The sequence below is a fragment of the Lampetra planeri genome, chromosome 7 (assembly GCF_965212315.1).
Source record: "Lampetra planeri chromosome 7, kcLamPlan1.2.h2, whole genome shotgun sequence".
NCBI classification, from domain to species: domain Eukaryota; kingdom Metazoa; phylum Chordata; class Hyperoartia; order Petromyzontiformes; family Petromyzontidae; genus Lampetra; species Lampetra planeri.
The window spans coordinates 3,331,102-3,358,833 of NC_136113.1; the positions used below are offsets into that span (position 1 = coordinate 3,331,102).

General features: G+C 44.9%; 1 protein-coding gene across 5 annotated transcripts in view; it reads left to right on the top strand.

Annotated features, from left to right (window-relative positions):
• Window positions 1-25,313, top strand: part of LOC144719782 (BTB/POZ domain-containing protein 3-like) — a 51,691-nt gene extending 26,378 nt beyond the window's left edge. The window contains exons 2-5 of one of the 5 annotated variants that reach the window (XM_078595968.1): window positions 21,993-22,233; window positions 23,073-23,163; window positions 23,494-23,612; window positions 23,761-25,313. In XM_078595968.1, coding sequence (XP_078452094.1) covers window positions 22,085-22,233; window positions 23,073-23,163; window positions 23,494-23,612; window positions 23,761-24,793 — 1,392 coding nt within the window. In that variant the 5' untranslated portion in view covers window positions 21,993-22,084 and the 3' untranslated portion in view covers window positions 24,794-25,313. Of the gene's footprint in view, window positions 1-4,960; window positions 5,021-21,874; window positions 22,234-23,072; window positions 23,164-23,493; window positions 23,613-23,760 lie in introns of those variants that run through there. The other 4 variants (XM_078595971.1, XM_078595970.1, XM_078595967.1 and 1 more) reach the window with 4 other exon arrangements.
• Window positions 25,314-27,732: the final 2,419 nt, after the last annotated feature.

Consider the following 27,732-nt stretch of genomic DNA (forward strand, 5'->3'; position numbering starts at 1 on the left):
CTCCGTAAGCCTCTCCTCAGCGTGCCTAGCAAGGCGATGTTGAATAATCCTTGCCAGGACCTTTCCCGGCACACTGAGGAGTGAGATGCCTCTGTAGTTGTTACAGTCTGTGCGGTCCCCCTTCTTAGAGAGGGGGACCACTAGGACATCCTTCCAGTCCTGCGGAACCCGTCCAGTGGTCTAGACTGTTGTTATGTCATGTAGGGCAGTCTGTGCACAAACGCCACCCTCCCTCAAAATTTCGCTTGGGAGATCATCTTTGCCCGGTGCCTTTCCTGGTCTCAGACTCTGGATCGCCTTCAATACTTCCTCAACAGATGGCACCTCAGCCAGCCACTCACAGGGGGTGACTTCTTCCAATATTTGAGGCACCGTAGCCTCGGCAGGGTCGTCCCCACTCTGTCCCACGTTGTGTTATCCAGGCTGAGGGATGTCCCCTCCACCAGGACCTCACAGAAATGCTCAGCAAATCTGCAAACCTGTTCCTGGGGGTCAGAGATTGGATCACCGTTCCTTCCCCTAATGATGGTAATAGGTGTGGCGCTGCAGGTTACTTTTTTGATGGAATTAAAGAGCAATTTGTGATCGTGGGCCACTGAGGCAGACTCCATCTCCCCAGCAACCCGCGACCACCACCCATCCCTGCAGCGCCTCACGGCTCTCCAAATCTCCGAGCGAAGGCTGCGGTAAGCCTCCTCATTCTCCGACGTGGGATGCTGTAGCCGATGAGAGTGGGCCTGTCGCTTTTTCTCAATCAGCTTGAACGCCTCCTCTGATAGCCAGGGTCTCTGGGGAGGTCTGGACGTTGTACCCAAAGCAGCCATTGCATGAGCCATAGTCCTAAACCTCGCCCATTTTCCCTCGACATCAGGAGGAGTGGGGGACGATGCCAACCCCAGCCACAAGCGATGATGAAATTCTCGCTTGAAACTTTTCAACAGCTAGCTGAGACCATGCCACTAAGGGTTTGAATGGGGTCCTGGGTGTACACCCACCACCGGAGTGGAAGAATGGCAGGCGCATCTTACAGATGACAAGTCGATGGTCAGTGGGCAGATCAGCTCCACGGTAGGTCCTGGTGTCAAGGACATGGGCATGCATCCGCTGTTCCGTCATGATGTAATCCGGCAGATGTTCTTGCTTGGACCCGGCATGCATCCATGATGTTGTGTGGATGCGCCGATGCCGGAACAGTGTGTTGGTAATTGCAAGCCCATGGGCTGCACAAAAATCTAGCAGCCTCCTGCCGTTGTTATTGAGCTGATTTGGCCCATGCCTTCCAATCACTCCAGACCAGGTGCCAGCATCATGACAGGAGGTCATAGAAGGCATCTGACTCATCGGCCTTGCCTGGATCCCTCTACGGATGTTCGTCTTCAGTGGGGGCATAAGTAACCACGGCCACCACTTTTCACCTCTGGTTGATAGGAAGGCGAGCCCAAAGTAGCCTGGGGCTTACAGCTTGCCACACCTCACCGCCACGCTCCCACACCCCCTTCATTCTTCTGTTAAGAAGAAGAGCCACTCCCTGTTGTTTGGCAGTCTCCTGCCCCGAGAAGAGGACTGTCCACCCCTCATGGTCGCAGGAGCCAGAGCCGGTCCACCGGACCTCCTGAATACCACAGAGATCCAGGCGGTACCGGTCCAGCTCCCGACAAAGGAGTGGCAGCCTCTCCTCTGCAGTGAGCATTCGAACATTCCACGTTGCCACACGTAGTGGTTTTTTGTTGATTATGGAGGAGCCCCGAGGATAAGGATTCAGTTTCCTGGCTCCACCAAATGGGGTTTGGCCAGGAGACGTCATAGACGCCTGTCCCCCCGGGGCCTCCGGCACAAGCTTATTAATTAAATGTAGTCGCACCCGTCCAGAGCCCCCATTCATCAGCGGGAATCGAACTCCGGGTTCGTAGCGCAGTGCACTAACCACCACGCTACTGCTCCCCACTCACTTTCACGCATGCACAAACACTCACTGCCAGCGCAAGGCCGACTCGTTACATCTTGCAGATGATTACTCTGCTGAACAAATAGTTCTGCGGTTCAGGTTGCAAGTGCGAGTTCGCGTTTTAATTCAATGTACGTAGTTTTTTTTATATTTCATGGAAGCTGGTTCATAAGTCAAGAGTTCGTAAGTCGAGGACTGTCGGTATTGCTATTTGCTCAAGTATGTTTCCAACCATAGCATTGCCGTACATTTTGATACAGGTTTCTTTTTAAAAAAATGTATATTCATTCCTTACATGGTTATACATAGTCAATTAAAGATGATTATGATAATTGATGAGTCGTTATTGTTCTAGTTGGTGAAAGCAACTGGCTAACAATGCCTCAACAGTGATTTTGAACGCGTGTAGTAATGGTTTTTTTGGAATTGCCTCCAGCCATCTGTGTGCATCCAGCACTTTCCCCTTCCGTAGTGCGAGTTTTAAACAACCAGCTGCGGCACATCATCATTAAACGAAGGACAGCAGCCCGGTGGACGTGGCTAGAGACCAGCTTTAGCCACATGCAGTCCACTTCACAAAATGACCGTCTTTAAAGCCCCCAAAGAATGAGTAGGAAGACCACAGGAGGGACCTGCTGAGTGCTCTGAGAGCCCTGTGCCCAATTGCAAGACAATGGCCTGGCATCTGGTGGCTTGGACGAGCCCCCTGTGGGCCCCCACATCACGTCCCCCTTGCCTCCTCTCCCCAGGCATGGGGCCCTTTCTCTGCATGCCCCCCTCCCAACCCAATTTCGCGTGCTGTAATACTCGCAGCACTCCCTCCTTTACGCAAACAGACAGCACAGTGGCAACGAACACACTTTTAAATACCTTGCAATCGGTAATGGGGCATTGATTATTCTCGTTTCAGGAGACAGTGCTGTCTGCCACGTGTTTTATTTTCATCCACACCAGGGGGTGCTGGGTTGAGGTGATGGCCACGTGAATGTAAATCGCCTCCTTCCGTCTAGACTCAATGAGACACACCTGACCTGGATGATGAGACAACTCTGCCTCCTCCAATGGGATGCCCTCAACGTGTCTCCACGTTCCTAGTTTTAAATGTTTCCTTAGTTTATCACCTAAAATAAACGTATCTGTGCTGTTCAGGGACGGGGGGGGGGGTAAAGCAGCTGTCTGCCCATGGCCGGGTGTTCTCGGTTGACTGATATGCCCAGCAGGAATGTACACAGTAGGTGGCAGTTTATTTAAAAAATGTGATTCCTGAGAATTATTGCATCGTGCTTTTATTCACAGCTGCAACGAACTGTATGTTTTCTTTGTTTTACAGTACACACATTCTAAATATCATAGGCCAACAGCTAAACTGTAATAGCAGCTAAATACAGCATTATTTAAGCATCCAGTCTTCCTGAACCTATACCAAAGCAAATTTTAAAAAATCACACTTCATTTTGAGTTCAATCCCAGTCTGAATCAATTATATTCAGGTATGTGGAATGATTTATTTAAATATTCTACCACGTTGAGCGCCACATGACCAGGGTTTGTGATGCTTGCTGGAATTCATTTGAGGCATTGTGGGAGCGGCGACTCGCGACATCACTCAGAGCCACACACACGCCGAGACATAAAACGGAGTGGATTGCGCGCAGGATTCCCAATTCGGCAATCGGCCCTGCCTGCAGTGACCACCCAGCCAATTAATCAAGCAAACACCTGCTCATCTGTCAGCATACTCGGCCTCCAGAATCTAATTTTGTTCTGGAAGTCACTATTGGGGGGGCGGAGAGGATGAATGAGATGAAATCCACTGTAGATTTTTGTTCCGTATTTATTGCTTTTAATTATGTAAGTACAGGACTGTATTTTAAATTGCTGATTGTTTGTAGAATTTGCCTCTGACTTACATTATGTTTAGCTGCTACTATATGGAAAGGAGATTGGGAGCTTGCGTTTTGTTGGAGATTGCGCTTTTTTGCTCCGTATTTCACAGTGTGATATGGTTAGCAGCTGCCACAGTTGCTTAATTTATGGCTGTTGGTCGTGGGTTATGTCATTAGCGTGTGGCGGTGTGTGGCTCACATTAAAGAAATATACTCATCACATCGGCTCCGTTAAGTTGGTCTTCCTGTGTGAAATGGTCATTGCGATAAGACTACTACAGTTTAATTCTCAAAACATTTTACACAGGCACATCACACTAATTGTCAAATGTAATATGCTAAGTGCAGTGGTGTGGGTTAATAATAATTCAGCTTTGATATTTTCGTGTAATTTTAGTAATGACACCCCAAGTGTTATTGTCCAGAGCTCTTTATTCAGTGCTTGGCCTAGCTTCTCGCAGGCTTCCCAAGGAACTGTTACGTAACCTCACCTCGTATTAAACTCTCTAAACATCCTGAGCTCATGCACCTTGGCAGTTGATGACACTGCCTCATCAACCAATCTTCTTTGCAGCCAATCACGCACAAACTCAAATGGACCGTTGAGTCATTTTCAAATGGCTCTGGGATAATGGCCACCAATGTTAGGGATCTCCAGGGTCCATTTTGCTGCAGCACTGTTCCCTTTAAACTTACCTAACCAAGCCTCGGTACATTTCGGCTTATCTGAAAACCCAAACCCTCAATCATGTACAGCATTAGCTATTTGCAGGTTCATACCAGATTTCCACTCGTAGCACAGCTGGCTTTTAGATTGACCAACTCTTCGGGGTATTTTTAGATTGTGTACCCTGGGAAGACGAGCATTAACTATTGAGTATGCCTCCGATGTGCAACGTTTGTTAGGTGTCGCCCTAAGAAGCACTGCAGAGGTGTAACTCAATCAGTTACTGGGGCTGCAACACCACAAGCCAGGATCTCCTTTGCTCCCGACATATTCCAGCCTTACATTTGAAAACATCCAATTCTCCATCTTGTGCGGAGCACATATTGGTTTGTCCATTGCTAACATAATGGGTTTTCCCCTCCCGGTAGACTGCCGTTTGCAGCCCGCTGGAGTACGATCTGGCAGAACCCCCTTCCTCCGTGCTGAAGACGCATGTGGTGGTGTTTTCGACATTGCTGACGGGTGAATCTCTGCACCATGTCCTTTCCGTCTCACTGCCTCCTCGTTTTCTAACTCTTTGGTGTTTCTCTCAATCCCCAGGATCAGCATACGGCCAGCAAGATTTTTTTAGCCAGTGTAATTTTGCGTGAAATTTTAAACGTTTTAAAACGTTACTCTTTGTACTTTTTGATAGTTTATTAACTTTTCGTTAACAAAGACATTTGTACTGAGTTCTTAATTATAGTGATTGCGTTACAGAGTTAGTTTTAAAATGTGTTCTTCATTTTTAAGTGTAAATACGTGCACTTAAATAAATCCAAAGAAAATAATTCCCAGCTCTCTTGAGCTTATACAGTGCCCATTACTTTCATTGCTGCTGGGATAAAATGATGTCCCTATTACAGCAACCTGCCACATGAAACTGTGCTACATTACACCACTGTAGCCACTAATAAATTACATTCCGTGCCATAGAAAATGGGCAAGCAGACCTCTGAAAAGTAAGAATAGGTTGCAAATAAAAAGTGGAGAAAAAAATGACTTCATTTTGTAGGTGTGACCATGCGTAAGGGAAACCCAATTATCTAAGACTTTTACCACTAGGGTTTGGGACCCTTCAATGAAGGGCGCCTGTGTTGTTGGCCATTGTGGACCTGGCCTTGTGAACGCCCCACTGCGCAAGACAAGCTCCACTGCTGGGCTGTGAAAGAGGGCTCCATCTGCCACAGCTTGACTGTCTCAGCTGCTTATACGCCTGCCCTGCCGTTGGACATCTCAGGGTCCCAAGCTTACACAGTGTGCATTGTCACAGCTGAGTATGGCCGCTATAAATAGAGCCCTTGTAACACTTAGCCTGATCAGGGAACAGCATCTTTGTGGAGTAGGCAGAGGGTGGAATTGTAATCGGTATGTAGGTGTAATCCAAATGAGAAGGTGAAATGTACTTCACTTGAATAGGGATTTGTTGCTTCTCTACTTAGCACTCATACCACTCGTTTGTTGTGCGAGTGTCACTGCCTTTACTGGAGCACACAAGTGCATCCAAACCAAATCCCCTTTGCCATTGCTGTACTTGGCAAAGGCTCACTTCCACATTAAAGGTCAAGTATGTGTACAGATCTATCGTGTGAATACACGTGCATGTACAGCATACACATAATATACTTTCGTACATATAAAGTATGATTGTCACACGTTACCAAAAGGCCACTTTCATCATTAAGCGTTCACTTTTATTCATTTTCAATGTTTAAACGTTTTTAATTTCCACCCCTTTGTCAACGCACTGCTGGATTAAGGCTTCCCCACACTGTCAGTCATTGGGATTGTTTGCACCGTACTCTACCACGCTGGTTAGCCTGGGTTGGCGAGACCGAGACTGGTTCAGTTACCACTCACCTCTGTTGCTATTCATGCGCAACCACTGCTCCACCATTCCATCTCCTCCATTAACAAAAATATACTGTACATTTAAAAATCCATGTTGCCCTCTTCTGCTCATTCGACATTATTATACCAGCAGTCTACATTACAGTTTTATAACAGTGTGCCAATGTGAATGTGGCTTTTGATATACAGTTCTCATTACCTTCACAAAATGCTTTTATTATTAAGCAAATGACCAATGTAAACAATACACAAATTGTACCTATAGAGGCACTTTGTGAGCCACATAAAAGGGCGTTTGTGCAGCTGGAAGTAGCTTGGCTACTTATTATCCTGCATGGTAATAGCATGTGGTGGGCGGTCCGGTATAATTCCTTCCATATATTCTCGTCAGGGGTGGCAAAGTGACCCAGTGGTTTATCGCACTGTGTGATGAATCCAGTGAATTTGATTCCTGGCCACGTCCTCCAGAACCGTTGCGCCACCTTCACAGACCCACTCTGAGCAGTGTGGTGACATGTGCTCACACAGTCCATGTCTGCAATTATATGTATTCTCTTCAGCTAATCCACACCATTTCAATACAATCACACATTTGGCAACTAAAGTGATGAGGTCGTTTTACTGCAGAAAAGGACGCGATGTTTGATCAATAATAAGAGCAATGATATTGCCTTTGACCGTTAAATGGGAGCCCTCCTCAAGGCCGCAAGGAGGCTTTTGTCTTCACTGTTACAGGGTGACCTTCATTTGCCACGAGACACGTTTTGGAAGCAAGAGGGAAAAAAAGGAGAGCACAGTTCAATAATTGCTCACGAAGTGTCAAATCTGTTAACATTTTCTTTATAGCTCAGTGCAATCCAGCAGTATTTGAGTGTCTGACAAACGTTGTTTTATACTGACCAGGATGGAAATGAAAGTTTCCCGTGGTTGTCTTCAGAGGTTATAAAGGGTTAGTAATGTTAAAGTAGATGCTGAGCGAATATATAATTTAAGCTTACCTGGCATCTGTTTTAAATTTAAATTTTCCCTGTAGGGAGTATCTGCTAAGTTGGGATCATGATCGGAGTTCATATTTTAAGTTTGCAGTTTGATTTCTTCTCACAGTATCCAGTGTTGCCTAATTACCCAGGGCTGTATTAATTGCAGTCCACTATTAAACTTTAATTTTGGGTTAACCACACAGGAACCTTAGGAAGAGTCAGCTTATTAGCATTTCCCTTCATTTCACTTTCAGAATGGACCCTTTTATAGCAACAATGTACAGTTTTGTAAGATGTAGCTGTGTGATTTCACTCAGCAAGGTAACTGCAGTGCTCTGTGCGGATAGTTGAAATCTTAATACTTGTTTTCCTCATTTCCGATCGCAGATCTGTAACAGCATCACTGGTTCCCATCCGCTCCAGTCTATGAAATCCCTATCGAGGTAGTCCACGTTGATCTCTGACTACGTTCAAAACTATAACATCGAGGGCCCCGTGGAACTCGATTATCTTTTGTTCCCGGCAGGGTAGCACTGAGCCCACCTGGACTTAGGAGACACACTACTTTATCGGAGATGCCAAGGGTTGCTTGAAGCGGCTCTTCTCGGCACACTCACGGTGGCAGGCGCATTATACACGTGCCCCATAAATCAATCGTGCCTCCCCGGTTTCCTCCAGTGGGCCCAGGTTGTCTGCCAAGCTTTCATCCTAAGGTCACGTCTTACACTGAGAACTCTAAAGGGGCTCTGCGGTTGTTCTTTTCACATCAAATTGTGTCTCCGAACAAAGGAGAGAAAACATTTTTTACGTGATGTTGCAAGTGCCAAACGTGTCGCAGCTCTTGAGACATTCTGGTTTTATGCGTTGCGAGTTGTCTTGAATACGTTTTTGGTCAAATTCCACAGGAGTAAAAAAACTAAATAAAGTTTTTAAAATAAAATGCAGTAGCGTCATCTCAAATCCACTTTGTCTGTAATAGACACTAATTATCTTTATTATTGGCATCTCATTCTGTCCATGAAGACATTTGATGAAACTGTAAGATAATGGTCCTAAGGAACACATTCCTGCAGAGGGAGCTGGTAGGAACGTTGGGTTGCTCGGTCAATGGCCAGGGTCAACGGCGGCGTGGTGTATTCCGCAAATATGGCCGACTGTGAGGGCGGGCACAGGCCGTCGTGAGTAGGTTAAACATTGAGTTTTATAAGGGCACCACGGGGTGACAAGCCCCTCCCCACCCAGCCCCAGCCCCACCCGCCCCACCCAGCCCCTCCCCACCCAGCCCCTCCACACCCAGCCCTCCCCACCCAGCCCCTCCCCACCCTCCCCTCCCCACCCAGGCCCTCCCCACCCAGCCCCTCCCCACCCTCCCTTCTCCACCCAGCCCCACCCCTCCCATTTTTGTATGCACGACGGACGGACACAATAATCCCCTGTGGGCTGGTGGAACCAGGTGGTTCCTACCAGTAAAATATACCCGTTAATAATAGCACGTGCACCATGGCACTCGTACATAGTGAGAGCTGCACACCCTAGTTTGCAGGCGCACACGAGTGTAGCGTAACAACAATGCTACGCCAGGTTAGAGGGCTGCAGTGAAAATACACCTGTGGTACTCAAAAGGTTTTCTCTGGCCTGTGTGGGGGGAGAATATGCAATTATGTCAATGTTGCTGCATCGTGGAGATTCAGCAGGTGCCTTTTCTGAAAATCTTAAAGTTGTTGGCTTGTGTGTGCAAGATATTTAAAGACACGCACAGATGCAGATGCTTCTCCATTTCATTTGATTTGTAATTTGTGACGACACTCACAAATATGATATGGACTCAGACAATACTCAGACAAGAGTCTGAGTCCATAATTGTCAATAAGTAACGGCAAAGCAGTTATAAGTGACTCAGAATTGTGCGCAGTTATTTATACAGCACACGACTTCCCTGAAGGCAAACACCTTCAGCGAGCGCGATGCCGATCACACAACGCGATTCGAATTCGACCCTCGATCGATGGCTGCGCTATCGCCGCACACGCGTCGAATAAAATGCAAGGGACAAGTCCTTACTTATTACTAACAACTCCGATAATTTTTCATTGCTGGAGGGATGGCCCCCCTACCTGAAAATCCTGGCTCCGCCATTGTCAGTCCAGTACTCGCTGAGCTGCATTGGATTCCGATTGCTGAATGAATACATTATACGGCCGCATCCATTACACACAAAGTGCTTGCCACAAACAAACCACAATACCTTGCTAACCTCATTAAGGAACATAAACCATCTTGCGAACTCGTCATCCTCGCAGCGGATTTTGGCTTGCCATCGAACAAAGATGGTCGCTGCTTCGCGTGCTTTCAGATGCGCTTCTGTGGCCGTCTGGAATGATCTTCCGATATTATGTATTTTTAAATCTAGATTGAAAACTCATTTCTTTAGATCTGGTTTTTGTGTTGTTTGTTGTCCTTCCCCCGCGGGCACCTCCGATTAGTGCGGTTGGCTACGTACAATGTGAAAGAAGTTCAACATACAATAAAAAATCAATATTGGATTGAGGATTTCATAGTTTTATTTTTATTATTTTATTATTTCCCTTCTACGTGAACCAAGCATATGAATCCCTGCAGTCACGAAAGCTTTAAATAGAAATTTAAATCGAAAAATATTGGATGGCTTTACAGAAACAAATGCTGTATTCCACCTCGACTCTGAATATTGTATAGTTAAAGCCACCATCATGCCCATATTTGATTATTGTGACACCATCTACGACCTAGATTCTGAATCTTCCTGAAAACGTCTCATTCCATGATACCTGTGTCTGCTCTCCGGTTTGCACTTGACACCACCGCACATAACTCATCATTGCAACCTGGATATTCACTCGAATCTCTCCTCCCTGTATATCCGGAGAAACAACGACGGGGCTGTCTTCATTCTGTAGGACCTCTTAAACAAATCCACCAATTAACAAAAGGACGATTTGGTTCCTCTAACTCCCTCCCAGAGCCTCCTAAGTGTTTCCTTACTCCAATAAAAAAAAGTACATTTGCTCAAACTTTTCTAGTAAAAAAAAAAGTCTTTCATGCTTCTGGTATACCCTTGCCACTCATCTACAGCTTGGTTCCATCCTTCCACTCCCCCTCTTTATTTCCCTATTGAACCACAACACGGAGCATACTTGAACAGGTACCTAACTCTTTATGATGCCTCTTGCTCCCACATTGTTTGCACTCTCTTTTTCTATGTGTGTGTTTGTCACTGATACACGAAAATATAGAGCTTACTTGCACATGTACCTAACTTAAAAAATTACATTGTCATTGTTTTGGATTTGCGTGTGTTTCGTTTACGACCGCTAAATACATCGTTTGTTAGTTTGCCAATATTCCTTGCGGACCATCTACTCTTTCTCTGTAACCTTGATATTTTCGTCTTTGTTTCGCTGTTGTTGTGCTCATTCACCACAGATCTCCCCTGTAAAATAGCCGGGAAACTGAATAAATTGGGTCATCCTGGCAAAAAAATTTAATTAACTTTAAATGTAGAATGCATAAAGTCATGTTTTAATATGTACAGATATGTTTGTGTACTATAATTTAAATATTTATATAATTTTATTATAAATTCAGTATAGTATGCTTATGTCCTGAAAACACAGTCGGCAAATTATATGGTTATAAACTCATTAGCCTCCGATGACGTGTATACACGTTTTTTTAAAGTAAGATCATTATAAACAGAGTAATTGACAATTTAGAGGCTAACTAACAACGTAAGCAAGCTGGATGTAGAAAAAATGTTTTATCATCTACCAAATGCAACCTGTACGATAAAAGCAGATTATTGAAAAGACGAATGAATATCAAATGTTTTGGAGACTCTGAAAAGGCAATTGAATCCGTAAAAATGTATGCAATCATCCAAGTTGTCACAATCCGAGGCCTAAATTAACCATTTATCAATGATGAAAACCCTTTACATGGATACTGAGATTGCATGAATAAAGGAACAATAATCTGTACACATCAAAAGGGACAAGTTATGTACAGCTACATTCAAATATTTTTTTTCAAAATTGGATCAGTATTAGCCAATTATTCTCAGGTGATGAATATATATTTTTAAAATGGCATGGTTTGGCAAGCTTTTACAAAATGATGGAAAAAGAAAGGCTGTCGACATGGTTCCTTCTGAGCGCACCCACAACAGTGTAATCTCACATCTCCAATTCGGTGAAACATAATCTAGGAACAAAGCAAACCTCTTGCTGCATAAGGACTTCAATGAAGCTAAAAATGTCAGGCTATTATCACGTGGTAAAGCCTGAAAGGGCATTGTCTGCCTCGCATTCTGACGCACTTGAAAAGGAAAACATGGAAAGAGAGCTAACGTGCTTTACAAACATCTTGAAAAAGAACATGCTTTCAAAGAGAGTAATTACAAATCGGAGTTTATGGAAGAAAAACAAGTGTGCAGTCAAAACACATGGGCATGCGTGCATTGTGCGGCTGCTGAATCATGTCTCTGCATTTCATCGAAAACATTCTTGAGTGAATGGCCAGTCTCTCACTATTTTGCAAAACAACTACATTTCAGGTGAGAACCTGCAGTGGTTTGCCTTGTCAAAGGAAGTGTTGCTTTCTAACCAGCTCCAAAGTGCCCTGAAACATTATCTTTCGCCAAGTTGACTTGCAACATCTTGGTGACATGAATCGTATGTAAACCCGCACTTCCAGCCTTAGTCGTGGCGGCGTGGTTTTAAAACGTGCACAGTAATCTGCTATCTTCTGGTTGCGCGTGGAAATAGTCCCAACAATGGTACTCGCGTGCGAAATGCTAAGGAACAAGGCAGATGAAACAAAAGTAAATTTAGATTTAAAGCTTTCGTGACTGCAGGGATTCATATTCTTGGTTCTATCGGTAAAGTCCCTTCTACGTGACTTTACCGAAAGAACAAAGAATATGAAACAAACGTAGATTGGGAACGTATTTCAATATACAGTCGAGTACTCGATTGTGTTTCGCTGGAGTATATTATAGACCAGGGCTACCCGGCCTGTGTTGTGCTGTGGGAAGTGGTCCATGGAACTTTTGCAAATACAGTTTTTCATAAAACACCTTTTTTTGGTTCTAGATTTGAAGCTTTCGTGACTGCAAGGAATCATCTTCTTAGGTTTTTTCGGTAAAGTCAAAGTCACGTAGGTGACTTTACCGAATGAAAATAAAATAAAATAAAAAATCACGACGTTTCGGAGGCAACACAAGTCTCCGTCATCAGGTGGGACGGAGACTTGTGTTGCCTCCGAAACGTCGTGATTTTTTATTTTATTTTATTTTATTTTCATTCATTTTGATGTTTTACCTACGTGACTTTACCGAAAAAACCTTTTTTTGGACGTAATTTTGGCCTTACAAAGATGTTTTTTGAGGGTTGTTCGAGAGTCTTGGGTCCAGATAGGTTGTACGGAGTACGGTACGTATACATTTGTAGTGCTAGGATTTGTTTAGCTTTCGACAGAAAGGATTTACCTGAGTGCCACGTGATTACGTGGTTCATCTTGTCTGGCGTGAGTGCCCAAAATAGGCACATGAGCACGTCAGTGGCTCTCGACAGCGCTCCATTAGCCACAATCAACAAGCAGTGGTGGTGGCCTTGCTCCTGTGCAAAGTTTCCATAGATACTCAAATCAGACTGTGAAGATCTGAGCTCAGACAAGTAAGTGCCCATCTGGCTTGGCCGTCACTGCTTGGATCCTTTGTCCATTATGAATGTTATCTGTCTACAACACATTACTGCAGCAGCCTGCATGTTCCCTGCAGATAGTGAACTCTGCGCTTGCGCTGAAAAGATCCTTGTGCTAGTTTACTAATTTATACGCAAAGCAACAGCTTTCCAATGATAAATGTGCAGCAACTACACCGAGTCACAAGCCGAACATCATGTAAGCATATACAGTGCTGTATTAACTAAATTTTTCCCTGCAGAGTAAATGGATTCTATATTGCAAGCGAATGTTACGGACGTGCCTCGTTATTGTTGTTAATAACACTCCTTACTACTCTATCAGAAAATTTATTTGGAGTTTGTAGAGAACGAATGGGAAAATACTAAATTACATTGCTCACAAACGTTCAAGATTATTTTACTGTGCTCACGATAGAATATGCAATCTCACTTAGTTTGCAAATAAATGGGGTTTTTTTTAGATTAGAAAACATGGGTTTTTGTTATACATTAGAGAACTTAGATGCATTGTGAATGAATTTTGATCTTGGCTGTCGCATAGCATATAGCATTTAAGGGACCAACATTTAGTACCCGAATAGCAAATTTGGATATAATCTGCTTGTCCACATTGTACATCTTTCACAAAAAATTGTATATCCGAGAAAAAGGGATACATTATCTCTAGATCACAAATTTATATAAATCGAGCCACAAAAGTAGCCATACAAAAGTCTACATAATTGCAACATACATTTTTACACATTACAATAATTAATGATTGATGGTTTGTGGCACAGTGGTTAAGCACACTGCACTATAAACCTGGCTACATGAGTTTTGAGTCCCAGCCACATGTATAATAAGACATTTGCAAGTGATATCTGGACAGGTCCTGGGTCCTCTCTTCCCGAGCTTGTGATGACTAACGTCGTGAATTATGATTAAACAACCACGCATAACTGTAAGGTGTGGGGAGGCTTTCATCCAGTAGTCCAGTATGCAGTGCTGTTTTAAGAAATGGCTGTAAAAAATATATAACATCGCGCTTTTTTATATTGACCGAGAAAGTTTGTGCACGTGTGTCCTTACATGTTGAATAGCCATTGCATGGACATTGTCCAATTGGTGGAGGTTTGCGTGTGCATAATTTGGCCACTTTCGTCTAAAGTGGTGGGCAGCATACTGCTGCTCTCCCTTGGAGATGAATATCTTGCCCAATGCGAGGACAGGTAGAGACCAAAGCTAGGACGCAGCAGTGCACGAATCAAACAATAACCAAAATCACAACAAAGCATTCGGCCTTAATGACCTTGCCTCAGTCTCATGCGCAGACATTTAAGCACTGTTTGCACAAATACTACTGTCACAGAGCACTACCCAACAGAAAGGTTGCAGAGTCTTTAATTACTGTAAATCTCGAGAAGATATACAAACAATCCCATCAAACAAATATGATAAACATGCACACAGACAGCACACCAATTTAATTTTTTGTATAATTGTTTTTGTTTGTTTGCATAATGCATTATCTTTGAACATGTTAAAGTAATGAGATGGGAATGCACACACTATTAAGGTGCAAATCATCACTTGTCAGTTGGTAAATTTATTAAATTGCGCACCCTGTGTGCACGTGGGGCAATATCAGCAAAGTGAGGAATGCAAATGTGGGGGGGGGGGGGTTACTGTTGGCACTCTTTCGTTGCAATCGGCCCTGCAAGGCCACAACATCTTCCAAGCTCACGCAGAGCCCCGCTGGGCCTTCAGAATGAATGCTGTGGTGCAAGCAGCAATAAAACAAAGACTACGCGCGCGGGCGGGCGGGCGGGCACGCATGCAAGGACAGCAAGCTGCCTTCAGATAACTCTAATCTCGGAGGAAAGCCTGGCCCTTCCTGCCTGGCCCTCACTATTGTTAAAAGCCGCACAACGGTGCCGTCACAACCTACACTCGTGGAACAGAACCAGAAAGAATCAGAAATGGCAGTCGTGGTAATGACGCGGCGATTGTTCAATGCACAATTATAAGCACTTTCCATAACGCGTGTCTTTTTATGTCGAGGGGGCCTTCATCAAAACTCAATTTTGGAAATGACGCCACTTGAAAGGACCCGCGTTGTGTATAGAGTGTACTGTTGGTGATTGGTGCAATTAATTCTGCAGAATGGCTTCAGACTATCTTACTCGCCAAATGGTATGCCTATGCTGCACCATAATTCAGATGCTTAACAGATTTACATTTTTATACGTCTACAGCGTATATTAAGTACTGTGCAGGATCTAAGCTCCTGAGAGTGACAATGATTGTAGCATGTCATCTCCAGAGACATGCTAGTCTGAGCTCCCTGCAGACCTCAACAAAGTCGATATGAACAAAAAAGTGTACAAGCAGAAGAAGTGCTGACAGGATTGGATTAAAATTGCGCTGGGCTCTATGCCAAGACTTTTAGGCCCCCTACGTTTGCTGGTTGAGCTCCCCCCCCCAACGCCCCCTGCCTGTCCGTAGGTAACTGTCAAGTTTCTCCGATGTGTTTTTCTAGGTTGTACCGCATGGTGTTGGGAATTCTGTCCGATTTTATATACTTGAAGCTTCTTTGAGATATTTAATGTCCAGCTCCACGTGCTCGGAAATTTTTTCAGGAACCCCATAGCCACCATGTGGAGCTAAACGACGGACACGAGGCAAACCCCGAAAAAAAACAACACATTAGATAGACTTGATTCAGCTTGGCCCAGTCTTGGTGTGATCATGAGTTCACAACAATTATGGAGATAAGTCTGAAGTCATGGGTCACTCTCGAGGGCAAATCTAGCTATTGTGGTTTTGCCTGGGTCCGGGTTACAACCCATTCCAAATGTAATACTTTCGTATGCCATGATGGCAGTTTATCAGTGTCCGTTTATGAAAAATAACCCAAACAGGGCAAAATGCGATCATTTTCAACAAGAGCTCGATAATAATGCACAGCCGTTTGTCAATCTTTTGCTGGATGAAGACCACCTTGCGTGCTGTTTTTCATAGGGATTTTTAATATCATACTTTACCATGCTGCGATGATGCGACGACACGGGAGTACAACAAGATCATGAAAAACTTCACCCTGCCGCTCCATCAAGATCTAAAGGAACCCCCACGACCAAGGCGAAAATCATCATTCACGATCCGACGGTGGAAGTACCAGGATTCTCTCTTCCACGACTATGGACCACGCTGTGAACCGCCCTCAAACACAACACGGCAGATGCGCGTACATGTTTCGTGAATGGAAGATCAAAGAATTGCCCAACTACGACTGTGGAGAAGTCCAAACCATCAAGCACATCGCCGATGAATGCTCCATCCATGCACATCCTGGCGATATCGCTGAAATCCACACTGCATCTACCACATCATTGGACTGGATGAGGAACCTGTGCATTCATTTATGACGACCATTGATAAAAAATAAAAACTGTTTCTTTTCACAATGCCATACGAAAGAAGAAGAAAACCACGCTGGCTTGTGTCGGTTCGTGAATTTTGAGTGTGCCAGGACCACTTCAGATATCACTCGCCACTGATTATAGGTAGCTCTCGTCGGGAATTAAACTCAGGTTTTTAATGGGTTCTTCGCGTAGTGCGCTGACCACTGCGCGCCACTGCTCTCGCCGTATGTATTGAGTAAAATAAAAATGTCCATGCTCTAGGTGGTGGTCCTGTGTTGCACCTGCTCTCACTTGCTGCTACTACTGCTGTGTGGCAGAGACACTGGATCTCACGCACACCTCAGGCCTTTTCTATTGACATGTGAGTAGTTTTTTTTTAATGCCACGTAGGTTTTATAATTGCTTTTGTTAGGTGCTTAAATTATATTTGAAAAAAATAGATCGCTACAAAAAATGTAGACATAACGTGCATTCTTATCTTCCAATGCACTTAATGGGGCAAATTAATATTATCAGCAATGGTTCTCAACAGTACGTGCAATTCATAAGTGAACATGTAATGCATTTGCTGAAGGAAATTACAGCACTGCTGTATATGCATACACATACACACATCTAACATTTCTGCATGAAGTGTGTAAAATGCATGACTAAACGTGTATTTCCACTTGTTGTGAAATAAATAGCTTACAGAAGCGTATTAAGCAATGCTAATCATGAGCTAACATACTTCATGTAATTGACTACTTACTGCATATTGCTTAAATATACCCACTGGATACATCAGTGTTTATCTTCAGAAATGTCCATATGTGCTGATTGGCACGAGTCAATAGATAAAGCAGCCACTGCCTAGGCATTGGGACTAGCTTTAGAGTGCTTTAGGGCTTGCGTTTCTGGACATCTTCAATCACCTCTTGCTCGTGCGGCTTGCCCTTCTCGTATTCCGGCGTAAACGTATTGTATTGCACGCTCGAGTCTGTGTTTACCCTGCATTGGTCGATGTGCTTGTTTGTTGCAATATGTGAAATTTGGATCAGAGGCAGAATAGAGATTGATGGGGCATGACGTTAATTCACCTTCTCATATTGGCCTTCTCCGGCACGTGGAATGAACAGATGGGATTACAGCCTGCGATGAAATCTTGTGATCATGCTGTGATGGTCGAATGCACAAAGCATCACAGCTTTTGCTGAGCTCAGATGCTTGCAACCAACAAATAATCAACTGTGTAGTCTGTTGACGCAATGCAGTAAATAGAGGCATTTGCTTCTGCTGGTTCATTTTGCTTGTGTTTCCTAGTTTCTATACTTGTTGCAGATTTATATTTCTGCATACTACTTAAATGCAAACATGCATTCTTGCACGTGTTCCAAGGTTTTGGCATCGATGTCCTGATCAAATAATATAACCATAAGAATTTAGAGCTCAGACAATACCTACAGTGGTCGCTTCATTTCATATTATACATTGCTGGAATATAGCTAAGGGAAACAACATGAGATGGAACACAATCCATACTTCAAGAAACACATGGACTTGGAGAGCGTATTGAGTAATGATGATATGTATGATAACTGAATGTCCAAATTGGTGACATCATCCTCCCCATAATTATCTTGTTTCCCTTGGGGGGCCCAGTGGCAGATGAGATACACAAAGGACCGCACCAATTAACAGGATTTTCGTTTAACAACTTTTAGAGTATGGTTCACTGAAGCATCATAGGGGTGATTGAATACAGTACTGTGTTTTGAAAATAAAAGAAAAAAACACATCACAACGACCTAATACTGTAGGCGTATTATGTAAATCCACGTTTAATTCATGCAAATAAGTGCATGGAACGCATTAGGCACGTCTATATGAACACTGAGGGTCTGCGAGTTGTCCTCTTCACCTTGCAAGAGGGGTCATTTGCAAGGGTCTCTATGCTGGTTCTCAGACTCGGTGCTGGTATCGGCATTACTTGTGTGACTTTTAAATATGCAACTCATTTGATACATATCCCTTGCCTTGTAGATATCCACGTCAAGTGTGTGTCGCGCAGAGCCCGACATGGGGTTGAAGCTACATTACGGGGAAGGACCAAACAACCATATAAAATCAAGACCTGTGGTGTACCAATTTAGCCATTTAATGAAGCCACTGCAGTGCCGTTGAATTAGAGTAAAATATAATAACCAGAACACTGAACTGTCAGTGTCTTTATGTATCTTTGGTCAATGCAGTACTATACTATAGTATTTGTAGTGGCCCTTGTGTACACTCGTAACTACAACACGCATGTTGAGGCTGTCACGAGACGTGCTGGTGTTATTATTCGCTGGCGAACAGAATGGATGAAAAACCGTGGACGTTCAGACTGAACACCTCATTCGAGACCCAACATCGCCACTCCCCCATTGGCTTTGACATTCCTCCTCCTGGAAGACACCGGTGGAACCATCGACCGCATGAGAACATCAACAGGCCGATGCGCAACACCTCCTCCATGAATAGACAATTGAAGACAATCGACAAGTTTGATTGTGGCCGTGCAAGCCAAACTACGGACTACGTTAAACCACAGTAGTCTGCGTCGATGGAAGAAGGAATAGCAACACCACCCCAACTCTCCACTTCTAAAGCCATCTCTCTCTGGTCTTGGCGAGCAGATTTCGAAGTTGGCATTTAGAATAAACTAGAATTGAACCTCATGGCGGGACCCCAGGATCCCATAAGCCCCCGGCTCTCGCATAAACTGCGTTGCGACGTCGTTTTATGTCTGTTGAAAGTGAACGATACGGTCATCTATTCCTCTCGACGAGCTCTACATGATGCGCTCATCAAAGTTTCAAAGTTTTGGTTCTTCTGCACATTCGTCCTCGCTGCTGCGCTTGGACATGACACGACAACATAATGATTCGCACCAAGGCGGGTCGCGGCGTTCATGTGCCCGGTGGGACGGAGTCGCCAAAAAGACATTAATCAATTACGATTTTGACTTTCGTTTATTCGCCATGAGGTTAATTTGTTGGTGCGTCTGGAATTGTGGATCCTCCTGCCGCATGGCATCCGTACCGCGGGGGGGGGGGGGGCTTGTTCTGGTGGAGGGGCGGGGGTTGTTTTGGGTGGGGGGGGGCGTGGTTTTGTGTGGGGGTGGAGTGCAAGGTTTTGTGGGGGTGGGGGGGGGTTGTGTGTGGGGGATGGGGGGCGGAGTTTTTGGGGGAGTGTGCGGGGCGGGGTTTTGCGTGGGGGGGGGGGTTGCTTGGGGGGGGGGTCACGTGAGGGGTGATTTGTTTCGAGTCCCAGTGTCCTTGGATTAACAACAACAATTGAACTCATTGTGTCGGTAACAATGGACTTAAATGGAGAGACCAAGTATGTAGAGACTAAATATTTATAATAGGCGACAGAGTCGCCAAAAATACATCAATCAATTACGATTTTGCCCATCTTCATAGCACCCACAGAGTGTGTGGCCAGAGAGATAGAATGAATATATGAATTTAAAACAGCTAGCATCATCAGGCGGACAGACAGATTTGCTAGTTGTAATTACTGGCGAAACGTCGTACTCGGATTGTAAATGTTTGTGGCTTTGCTCTCCAACACACCGGTTAGTGCTGTACTAGTGACGAATTGGCATGTTCTGTTTACGTGACAACCCTTACTAGTTGGCTGTGTCGGGTGGTGGCGGGTTTAACGACACATTTGTATATTTATGCGATCTAACCCCAAAAAACCCCCTATATTATGGATGACTTTAGTCGCGAAGGCCTACGTGTTAAACTACTTATTTATGTTAAGCAATTGAAAGGAACTGCTGTTGACAAAGGTGTTGAGTGTTTGCACCACTGTTGAGTAGTGGGGGGGGGCCTTGGGGAGGGGGGGGGGGCCTTGGGGAGGGGGGGGGCCTTGGGGAGGGGGGTGCTCCCCATGGAGTCGAACTCCACCCTCCTCCACCCAGCTGATTACTCGCGATTTCAATTCAAGATTACCTTCTATGTGTTTATTATCACAGTATTATTCCGCTTTTTTATTCCAGCAAAGCATCACCGAGTCTCAAGACTTTTTTTTCAGGAGGGTCCTGCCAAGTTTTTTTTTGCAGCAGGGCGGCGACGGTTCCTGCCTGTGTGTAATCCAAATTTATTCATTTAAGGATGGGTTTTTTTGGTATGATTTTTGCCAAATTTAGACCATGAAGCCGGCAACATAGGGCTCTTACTCTGTGCAATGTATATTTAAATACAATCCACGCGCAGTATTAATAAGGGGGAGAGCCGCGGGAATCGAACCGAGAGAGGGAACCTTGCCATCTGGCATTGATTCATGTAAGCCTGACTGCTGATGAAGACACTGATTGTCGAAACCGGTCCAGACGTTGCTCGCATTGAATCACTGCTGCTGAAATTACGCATTCCCGGAAGGACGTTGGGGCTGATGTGTTGTGTGAATAACATTTTTGTTAAAAAACAAAACAACAACAACTTTATTGTAGAGAGACATATGGAGGACAGGTCGTCACGGTGGATAGGAGATGTTAACTACCTCGCCTGGTACGCAGGAGGTCGTGGGTTCGATGCCGAATCTGACGCCTGCTGTATATTTGAACTTTGCATGTTCTCCCCGTGGTTGTGTGGATTTTCCTCCGGGTTCCTCCGGCGTTTCCCTCTACATTTAGAAACGTGCGTTTACAGTATTGGGCTGCTATACATTTCTACATGATAAGCCACTTCGTTGAACTATCATTTGTGGCCAGGTCACTTCTGAGAAAGAGCTATATAGCTCCAGTGGCCTCACTCTGTAAAACAAAACATAGTTTAGTTTTTTTTGTTTATGTTACTTATCTACAATATTTTTTTTTATATTCACAACTACGCTAATGATTATATAGAATTTTAAAGTGGGGGGGGGCAGCGAGGCTTTGTCGCACAGTAGGCAGGGATTATCCCGCGATGGGCGGGACTTGAGCCGTTTGTGGGCGGGGCTTGTCCCGTTATGGGCGGGGCTTGTCCCGTTATGGGTGGGGCTTAGGCGATTGTGGGCGGTGACTCGGTCAGTTGTGGGCGGAGTTGATCCAATTGTGGGCAGGACTAGGTTTTATTGTGGGCGGGGCCTCGCGCCGTGGGCCCGCCTCCCTGTGGAGCGGCTCCGTTCGAGCCCGCGGTACCGAGCCGAGCGGGGAGAGAGAGCAGTGAGCGCGAGAGCCGCACGCACACGCAGGTAGAGCAGGGCAGGCAGGCAGGCAGGCGGGAGGGGGGGTGATGGAGAGCGCAGCCGCCTCGTCGCCCCTGTCAGCTAACGAGTGCGCGAGCGAATGATTGAGTTAAGCGCAGTCGCCCGTCCGACGCCGACGCTGCAACATCAGCAGCAGCAGCAGCAGCCACGTGCCCGAGCGCCGCGCCGCGGGGAGGAGCCGGTGGGGCCCTCATGCCCGGCCGAATGAATGGGGAGAGCATGAAGTGCCTCACGTTCTTCCTCTTGCTTCCAGAGGCGCTCAAGAAATCCAAAAAGGTCACCGGCAAGGCCAAGAAGCTGCCGCCCGTGTGCTATGAGTTCGTGTCCCTGAGCCTGAAGAAGAGGATGGCAGCAGAGCTGTACGGCTCATCTACCAAGGACATGGGCGTGCAGGGCTTGGGGCAGCAGCAGCAGCAGCAGAGCAACCTCAACGTAAACAACAACCACGTGCAGAGCTCCAACTGGCAGGGCCTCTACGCCACCATCAGGGAACGGTACGGCTAGACGCGGGCGTCGTCTCGGCCAGACGTGTGGGGACAGCAGTGACTGACCTCTGTGCCAATGCTGCACCTGGATTCTGCATTGGTTAATGGGTTTATTACTTGGCGTCCTCATGTCCTGGTGGCCCGATGTCCTGATGATCTGGTGTCCTGATGCCCTGTTGGCCCTTGCGTTTTGGTGTCCCATGGTTTTAATGTGTGCTGATGTGATATTCTTTGACGGATTGCTTAAATTGATATTTTCCAATAGTTTCCTATTTAGATCGGTGTAGGCTAAGGGTCACTTGGGCGTTCTGTGCAATCAGCCACTGGTGGCCTGGTGAACTGCTGGCTTGATATTCTCATGTTTTGATGTCCTGGTCTTTTGATGTCATGCTATTGTGATGTCCTGCCAGTTTGTGACCGAGGTTGCTTTGATAATCATGGGGGTGGGTGGGATGCTGGTTGTGGCTATGGGAACAGCATGTGTGATCAAAACTGGAAGCACCAGTGTTGATATTCTGAAACTGTTTTAATTTATCTGTGTGATTGACGAGCTGAATGTATTTAGTACAGTACTGTATTTTTCAGGTTAGTATAATTGTTGGAGACTTACGTTCATTAATAGCAAATGTTACATTATGATTTTACTGTATCCCACATCCATAAAACTTGATAAACTATTTTTAAAAACATGTATGCATTTGCATTATTTTTCTTGCTTTATTACTTTATGCATATTTAAATGTTTCATTTTTTCCAAACAACGACTTCAAGTTAACAGAAAGCAACATGCAGGCCTTCCTGTACACATTAATGTTGATTGTGTGCCACGTGTGTGTCTGGTATTGCAGAAATGCTGTCATGTTTAACAATGAGCTGATGGCTGATGTGCACTTTGTGGTGGGTTCTCAAGAGGAGACCCGCAGAGTACCTGGACACAAGGTAAACATTTGACAAGAACGCCCAATCGTGAAGAACGTTTGCTCTGAGACATTGTGTAACATTTCTATACAGTCTAGCACTTTTACTTCGCCGTGAAAGGAACTGCTGACAGAAGATTGCGTTGATAAATACCAGTCGTAAAGTAAAATAAATTTTTTGACAATTTGTTTTTCACCCAGCCTCTTAGTAAAAATGTCATGCAGGGATTGATGCGTCACCTCCTGAGGGATGCATTGAGCAAAACAAGTCTGTAGAAAATCTGAAATAAACACAAAGCGTCTGCTTATTGCTTTCTCTTAAGAACCTGGCTTTCCTGTGTATTTTCAACAGTATGTGCTGGCTGTTGGCAGCTCAGTCTTTCATGCAATGTTCTTTGGAGAGCTGGCTGAAAATACAGAAGAAATACATATCCCAGATGTGGATCCTGCAGCATTCTTGACAATGATGAGGTACGTCAAACAATTTGTAATTTACATTATTTCGCAACTTTGTACACTGGCGAGATTCACATTTATTGAATGTTTAATACATACTATGTCCTATGTACACGGTTTACTTTTTTTTGCGATTTAACTTTTACATGCTGCCTGTGCATAGGTACATCTACTGTGACGAGATTGAACTGGAAGCGGATACGGTGCTGGCGACCCTTTACGCAGCAAAGAAGTATATGGTCCCTCACCTGGCGCGCGCGTGCGTCAACTTCTTGGAGACGAGTCTAAGCGCCAAGAATGCCTGCGTGCTGCTGTCACAAAGCAGACTCTTTGAGGAGCCGGACCTGATGCAGCGCTGCTGGGAGGTCATAGACGCTCAGGCTGAGCTTGCGCTCAAGTCGGATGGCTTCTGTGACATTGACTTCAACACGCTGGAGACCATCTTGAAGAGGGAGACTCTGAAGGTGAGGGAGTCCAGCGTGTTCGAGGCTGCCCTCAGCTGGGCCGAGGCAGAGTGCCAGCGCGGGGGAATAGTGTCCACGCTGGAAAACAGGCGGCGCGTGCTGGACAAAGCTCTCTACCTCATCCGTATCCCAGCCATGCCCGTGGAAGAGTTTGCTAATGGTGCTGCCCAATCAGGCATCCTGACGCTGGAGGAAACCAATGGCATATTCCTGTGGTACACAGCCAGCAACAAGCCCATGCTTGAGTTCCCCACGATACCCAGGAAGGGCTTGGTCCCCCAGCGGTGCCATCGCTTCCAGTCGTCGGCGTACCGCAGCAACCAGTGGCGCTACCGTGGCCGCTGCGACTCCATTCAGTTTGCCGTGGACAAGCGCGTGTTCATCGCAGGCTTCGGCCTGTACGGCTCCAGCTGTGGCTCAGCCGAGTATGCCGTCAAGATTGAGCTGAAGCGGCAGGGCGTGATCCTGGGACAGAACCTGACCAAGTTCGTGTCAGATGGCTCCAGTAACACATTCCCCGTGTGGTTCGAGCACCCTGTGCAAGTGGAGCCGGACACGTTCTACACGGCAAGCGCCGTGCTGGACGGGAACGAACTGAGCTACTTTGGGCAAGAGGGCATGACGGAGGTGCAGTGCGGCAAGGTCACCTTCCTCTTCCAGTGCTCGTCGGACAGCACCAACGGCACTGGCGTGCAGGGAGGCCAGATCCCAGAACTGATCTTTTTCGCCTGATGCGGCGGGTGACCATCTTCGGCAGTTACATCTCTAAGCACTTGGTGGTTAGGGCTTTAGTCTATCAAGCTTCTGTATAAAGTCATTGATGTATTTGGAGTATACTCATCAGAGAGCTATACAGTATATATATCCATACCCTGTTTGTAGAACGCTTAATGATTGTATATTATTGTATTGTAGGTGCATTTTGTGTAATACAAATGGTTTACATGTACTGAATGTGTGAACTGGTTGTTTGCAAGAGTGGTAAATCTGGAGATATCTGCCCACATGGCTGGCTTGAAGTACTGTATTTGGCAGTGTTAGAACAAGTATGTAAAATAACTTGCGTGCACACGTGAGTATTTGCAGTTGTTGACTCCCCCCTTCGGAAAGCGGCTGTCTACCCATATTGTGCAGTTGTGTAATGTGCACCATTCGTTTCCGTTGTATCTCGCCGAGTGGTAGCCTTGTAGCGTGTGCACCATCGCTCTGTTTGCCACGCATTGACTAAATAAATAAAACACATGTCACCTTTGATGGGTGTGTTTATTGTACATTTGAGTTTTTTTAAACATCGATTACATGTAACAAACCAATACCATTATATTCGGTCTTCTCAAGAGCTACTATTAACTGGTTTTAAAACGTCAACGAATTTTTGAGAAAAATGTTGAGGCAATTAAGAAATGTTTGGGTAGAACGGCGGCCACAGCTAACACTAATGATTTTGATATGGTCTTGGGCACCTCCTTCAGCCCACACTAACCAGTGTGGTTAAGTATGGTCGGACAAAATGGCAAATAAAATAAGCGTCTTTCTAAGACATCGAGCAATTTTACAGAGCATGGAAATAACCAGCCTTGAAAATGATTATGAATCAATGAGAGCCTCTTGGCCACCACAGCCCACCTCTCCTAGTCAACCAATCTTTGCCATCTGTTTGAAAGTTTAAGAATGCGGGAGATGCATTTGTTGGTTGGATGATGTGCAGAGGGAATGTTCAGAGCCCTGGAGGCCTCAAGTTGCCCATTCCTGCTTGAGTGGAATGCTGGGCAGCAGGGGACAGGTGCGTGGCCCTCCACACATGGCTGCATTTCACAAATTCTGTAGATAAATATAAATATAGAACGCCTCCAACAGGTGCCTATTTTCTGTATCTTTGTGCATGGCTCGCGCACGTAACAAGCTAGTTCAGTCGTTAACTAGGTTAGCACATTTGTGCCTTGCTTTTGAGAGGCGATGGGTGGCACAATCAGAGATGCCGAGGCTGTAATGCACTGGTTTCTAAAGGACACCTGCGACGCACCAATATATTTTATATGCAAACGTGTACTCAATCTAAAAAAATCTTTGCCACCATAACGATTCTGTGTTCATTGAGTTAAATATTACTTCCAAGTGCTGTCCTTTGTACGGTTGAATATTGACATGTGCAGGATTCTGATAATGGCAGGGCCAAAACAAGTCCGAAGGAGCAGGCGAGTCCTTTATTTGAAATGTAATTCTGTTTCATTACTGCAAAGCGTAAATCCAAAATGAACAACTTTGTTAATGCAGTTGATGGCAGGTACTGTGCAAGGGTTTACTGACTGTTGCAAACGATTTGCTAAATGCCATCAGCTTTTAAATCCCTTGTACAATGGTAATGCTTTCGTGCCTAACGCAGCATTAAGCGGTTGAAGATGAGAACCGGTCATCACGCCTGCTGTTCCGCAATGAAGCTCAATGCCACTTATAGTTTAATGGCAGCTCTGTAATGTAAATTGGTGTAGAGCACTCCATTGCACACAAATATAATATGCAGACTTCGTGAGGAAGGAGAGATATAAGTGCCACAGTGGATTTCGCATGCGTGGACTGGAGATCTGCTGTTTATAGATTGTGTGAGTTTGCGAATGCTTAGCAACGTGTTAATAAAACATTTTAGAGACATGCTTTACATACATAATTTAAAATAAATTAATTATATTTTGTTGTTTGCTATTGTTTGCATCATCAACAACTCGGAGACTATTCTTGGTTTTTTCGGTAAAGTCACGTAGAAGGGAAAATAATGCAATAATTTAAAAAATCTTATGTTTTATTTTTATTACTTTATTATTTCCCTTCTACGTGACTTTACCGAAAGAACCAATAATATGAATCCCTGCAGTCACGAAAGCTTTAAGTCGAAATTTAACTCTTGAGAGTGTCTACTGTAAGGAGGCAAGGTGGTATAAATCGGTGATGCCAAACTGTGCTACTTGTAACACCACAAATTTCTATATTTTCGTCTACTCATCATATTTGTTAATTTGGTGCACGTGAAACCAGCATTTGTAATTTCTAGCATCATCATAACCTTGTTAGTGTCATGATATGCCCCGTACAAATGTAGGGCATGTTATTTAGTACCATAGCCAACTGAAGTACTTGCAGAAATGTGACTATTAAAACCTTGTAAAAACTGCAGAGTACAATGGAAATATCCGATATAAAAATGTATATAAAGGATAAGATTAATTTATGTGTCCATTAAAATTGCATCTTGCGTTGAAAATACATGTATTCTAGGCTGATGAAAGGGACTACAGTGCAGAAAACATACCATGCAAGTGCACAACACAAACGAGATGAAAGGAGTCCTTGAAACGTGACACCGAATGGTGAAAATTAATCGAATAATAGAGGGGTTGAATCGTCCCGTGTCTAATGGGGGCGATCCGGGTTAAAACATGAAGACGGGAGAGTGCATGAAGTGGGTTTCAAGGCTTTGGAGAGAAGATAAATCGTGGTCTATAAAGGACACTGCATATTTATGATACATGAAGTGGCATATTGGAGACATTCATATGATAATATCACTGTTACACATTGCATTGTGTCATTCCAGCTTGAAGAAATGGTTTCTAAATATGTAAAGAAAATAGTCTTAACGAGACAGAGTAGAGTAGAGGCTGATTTGGTTGCGTGTT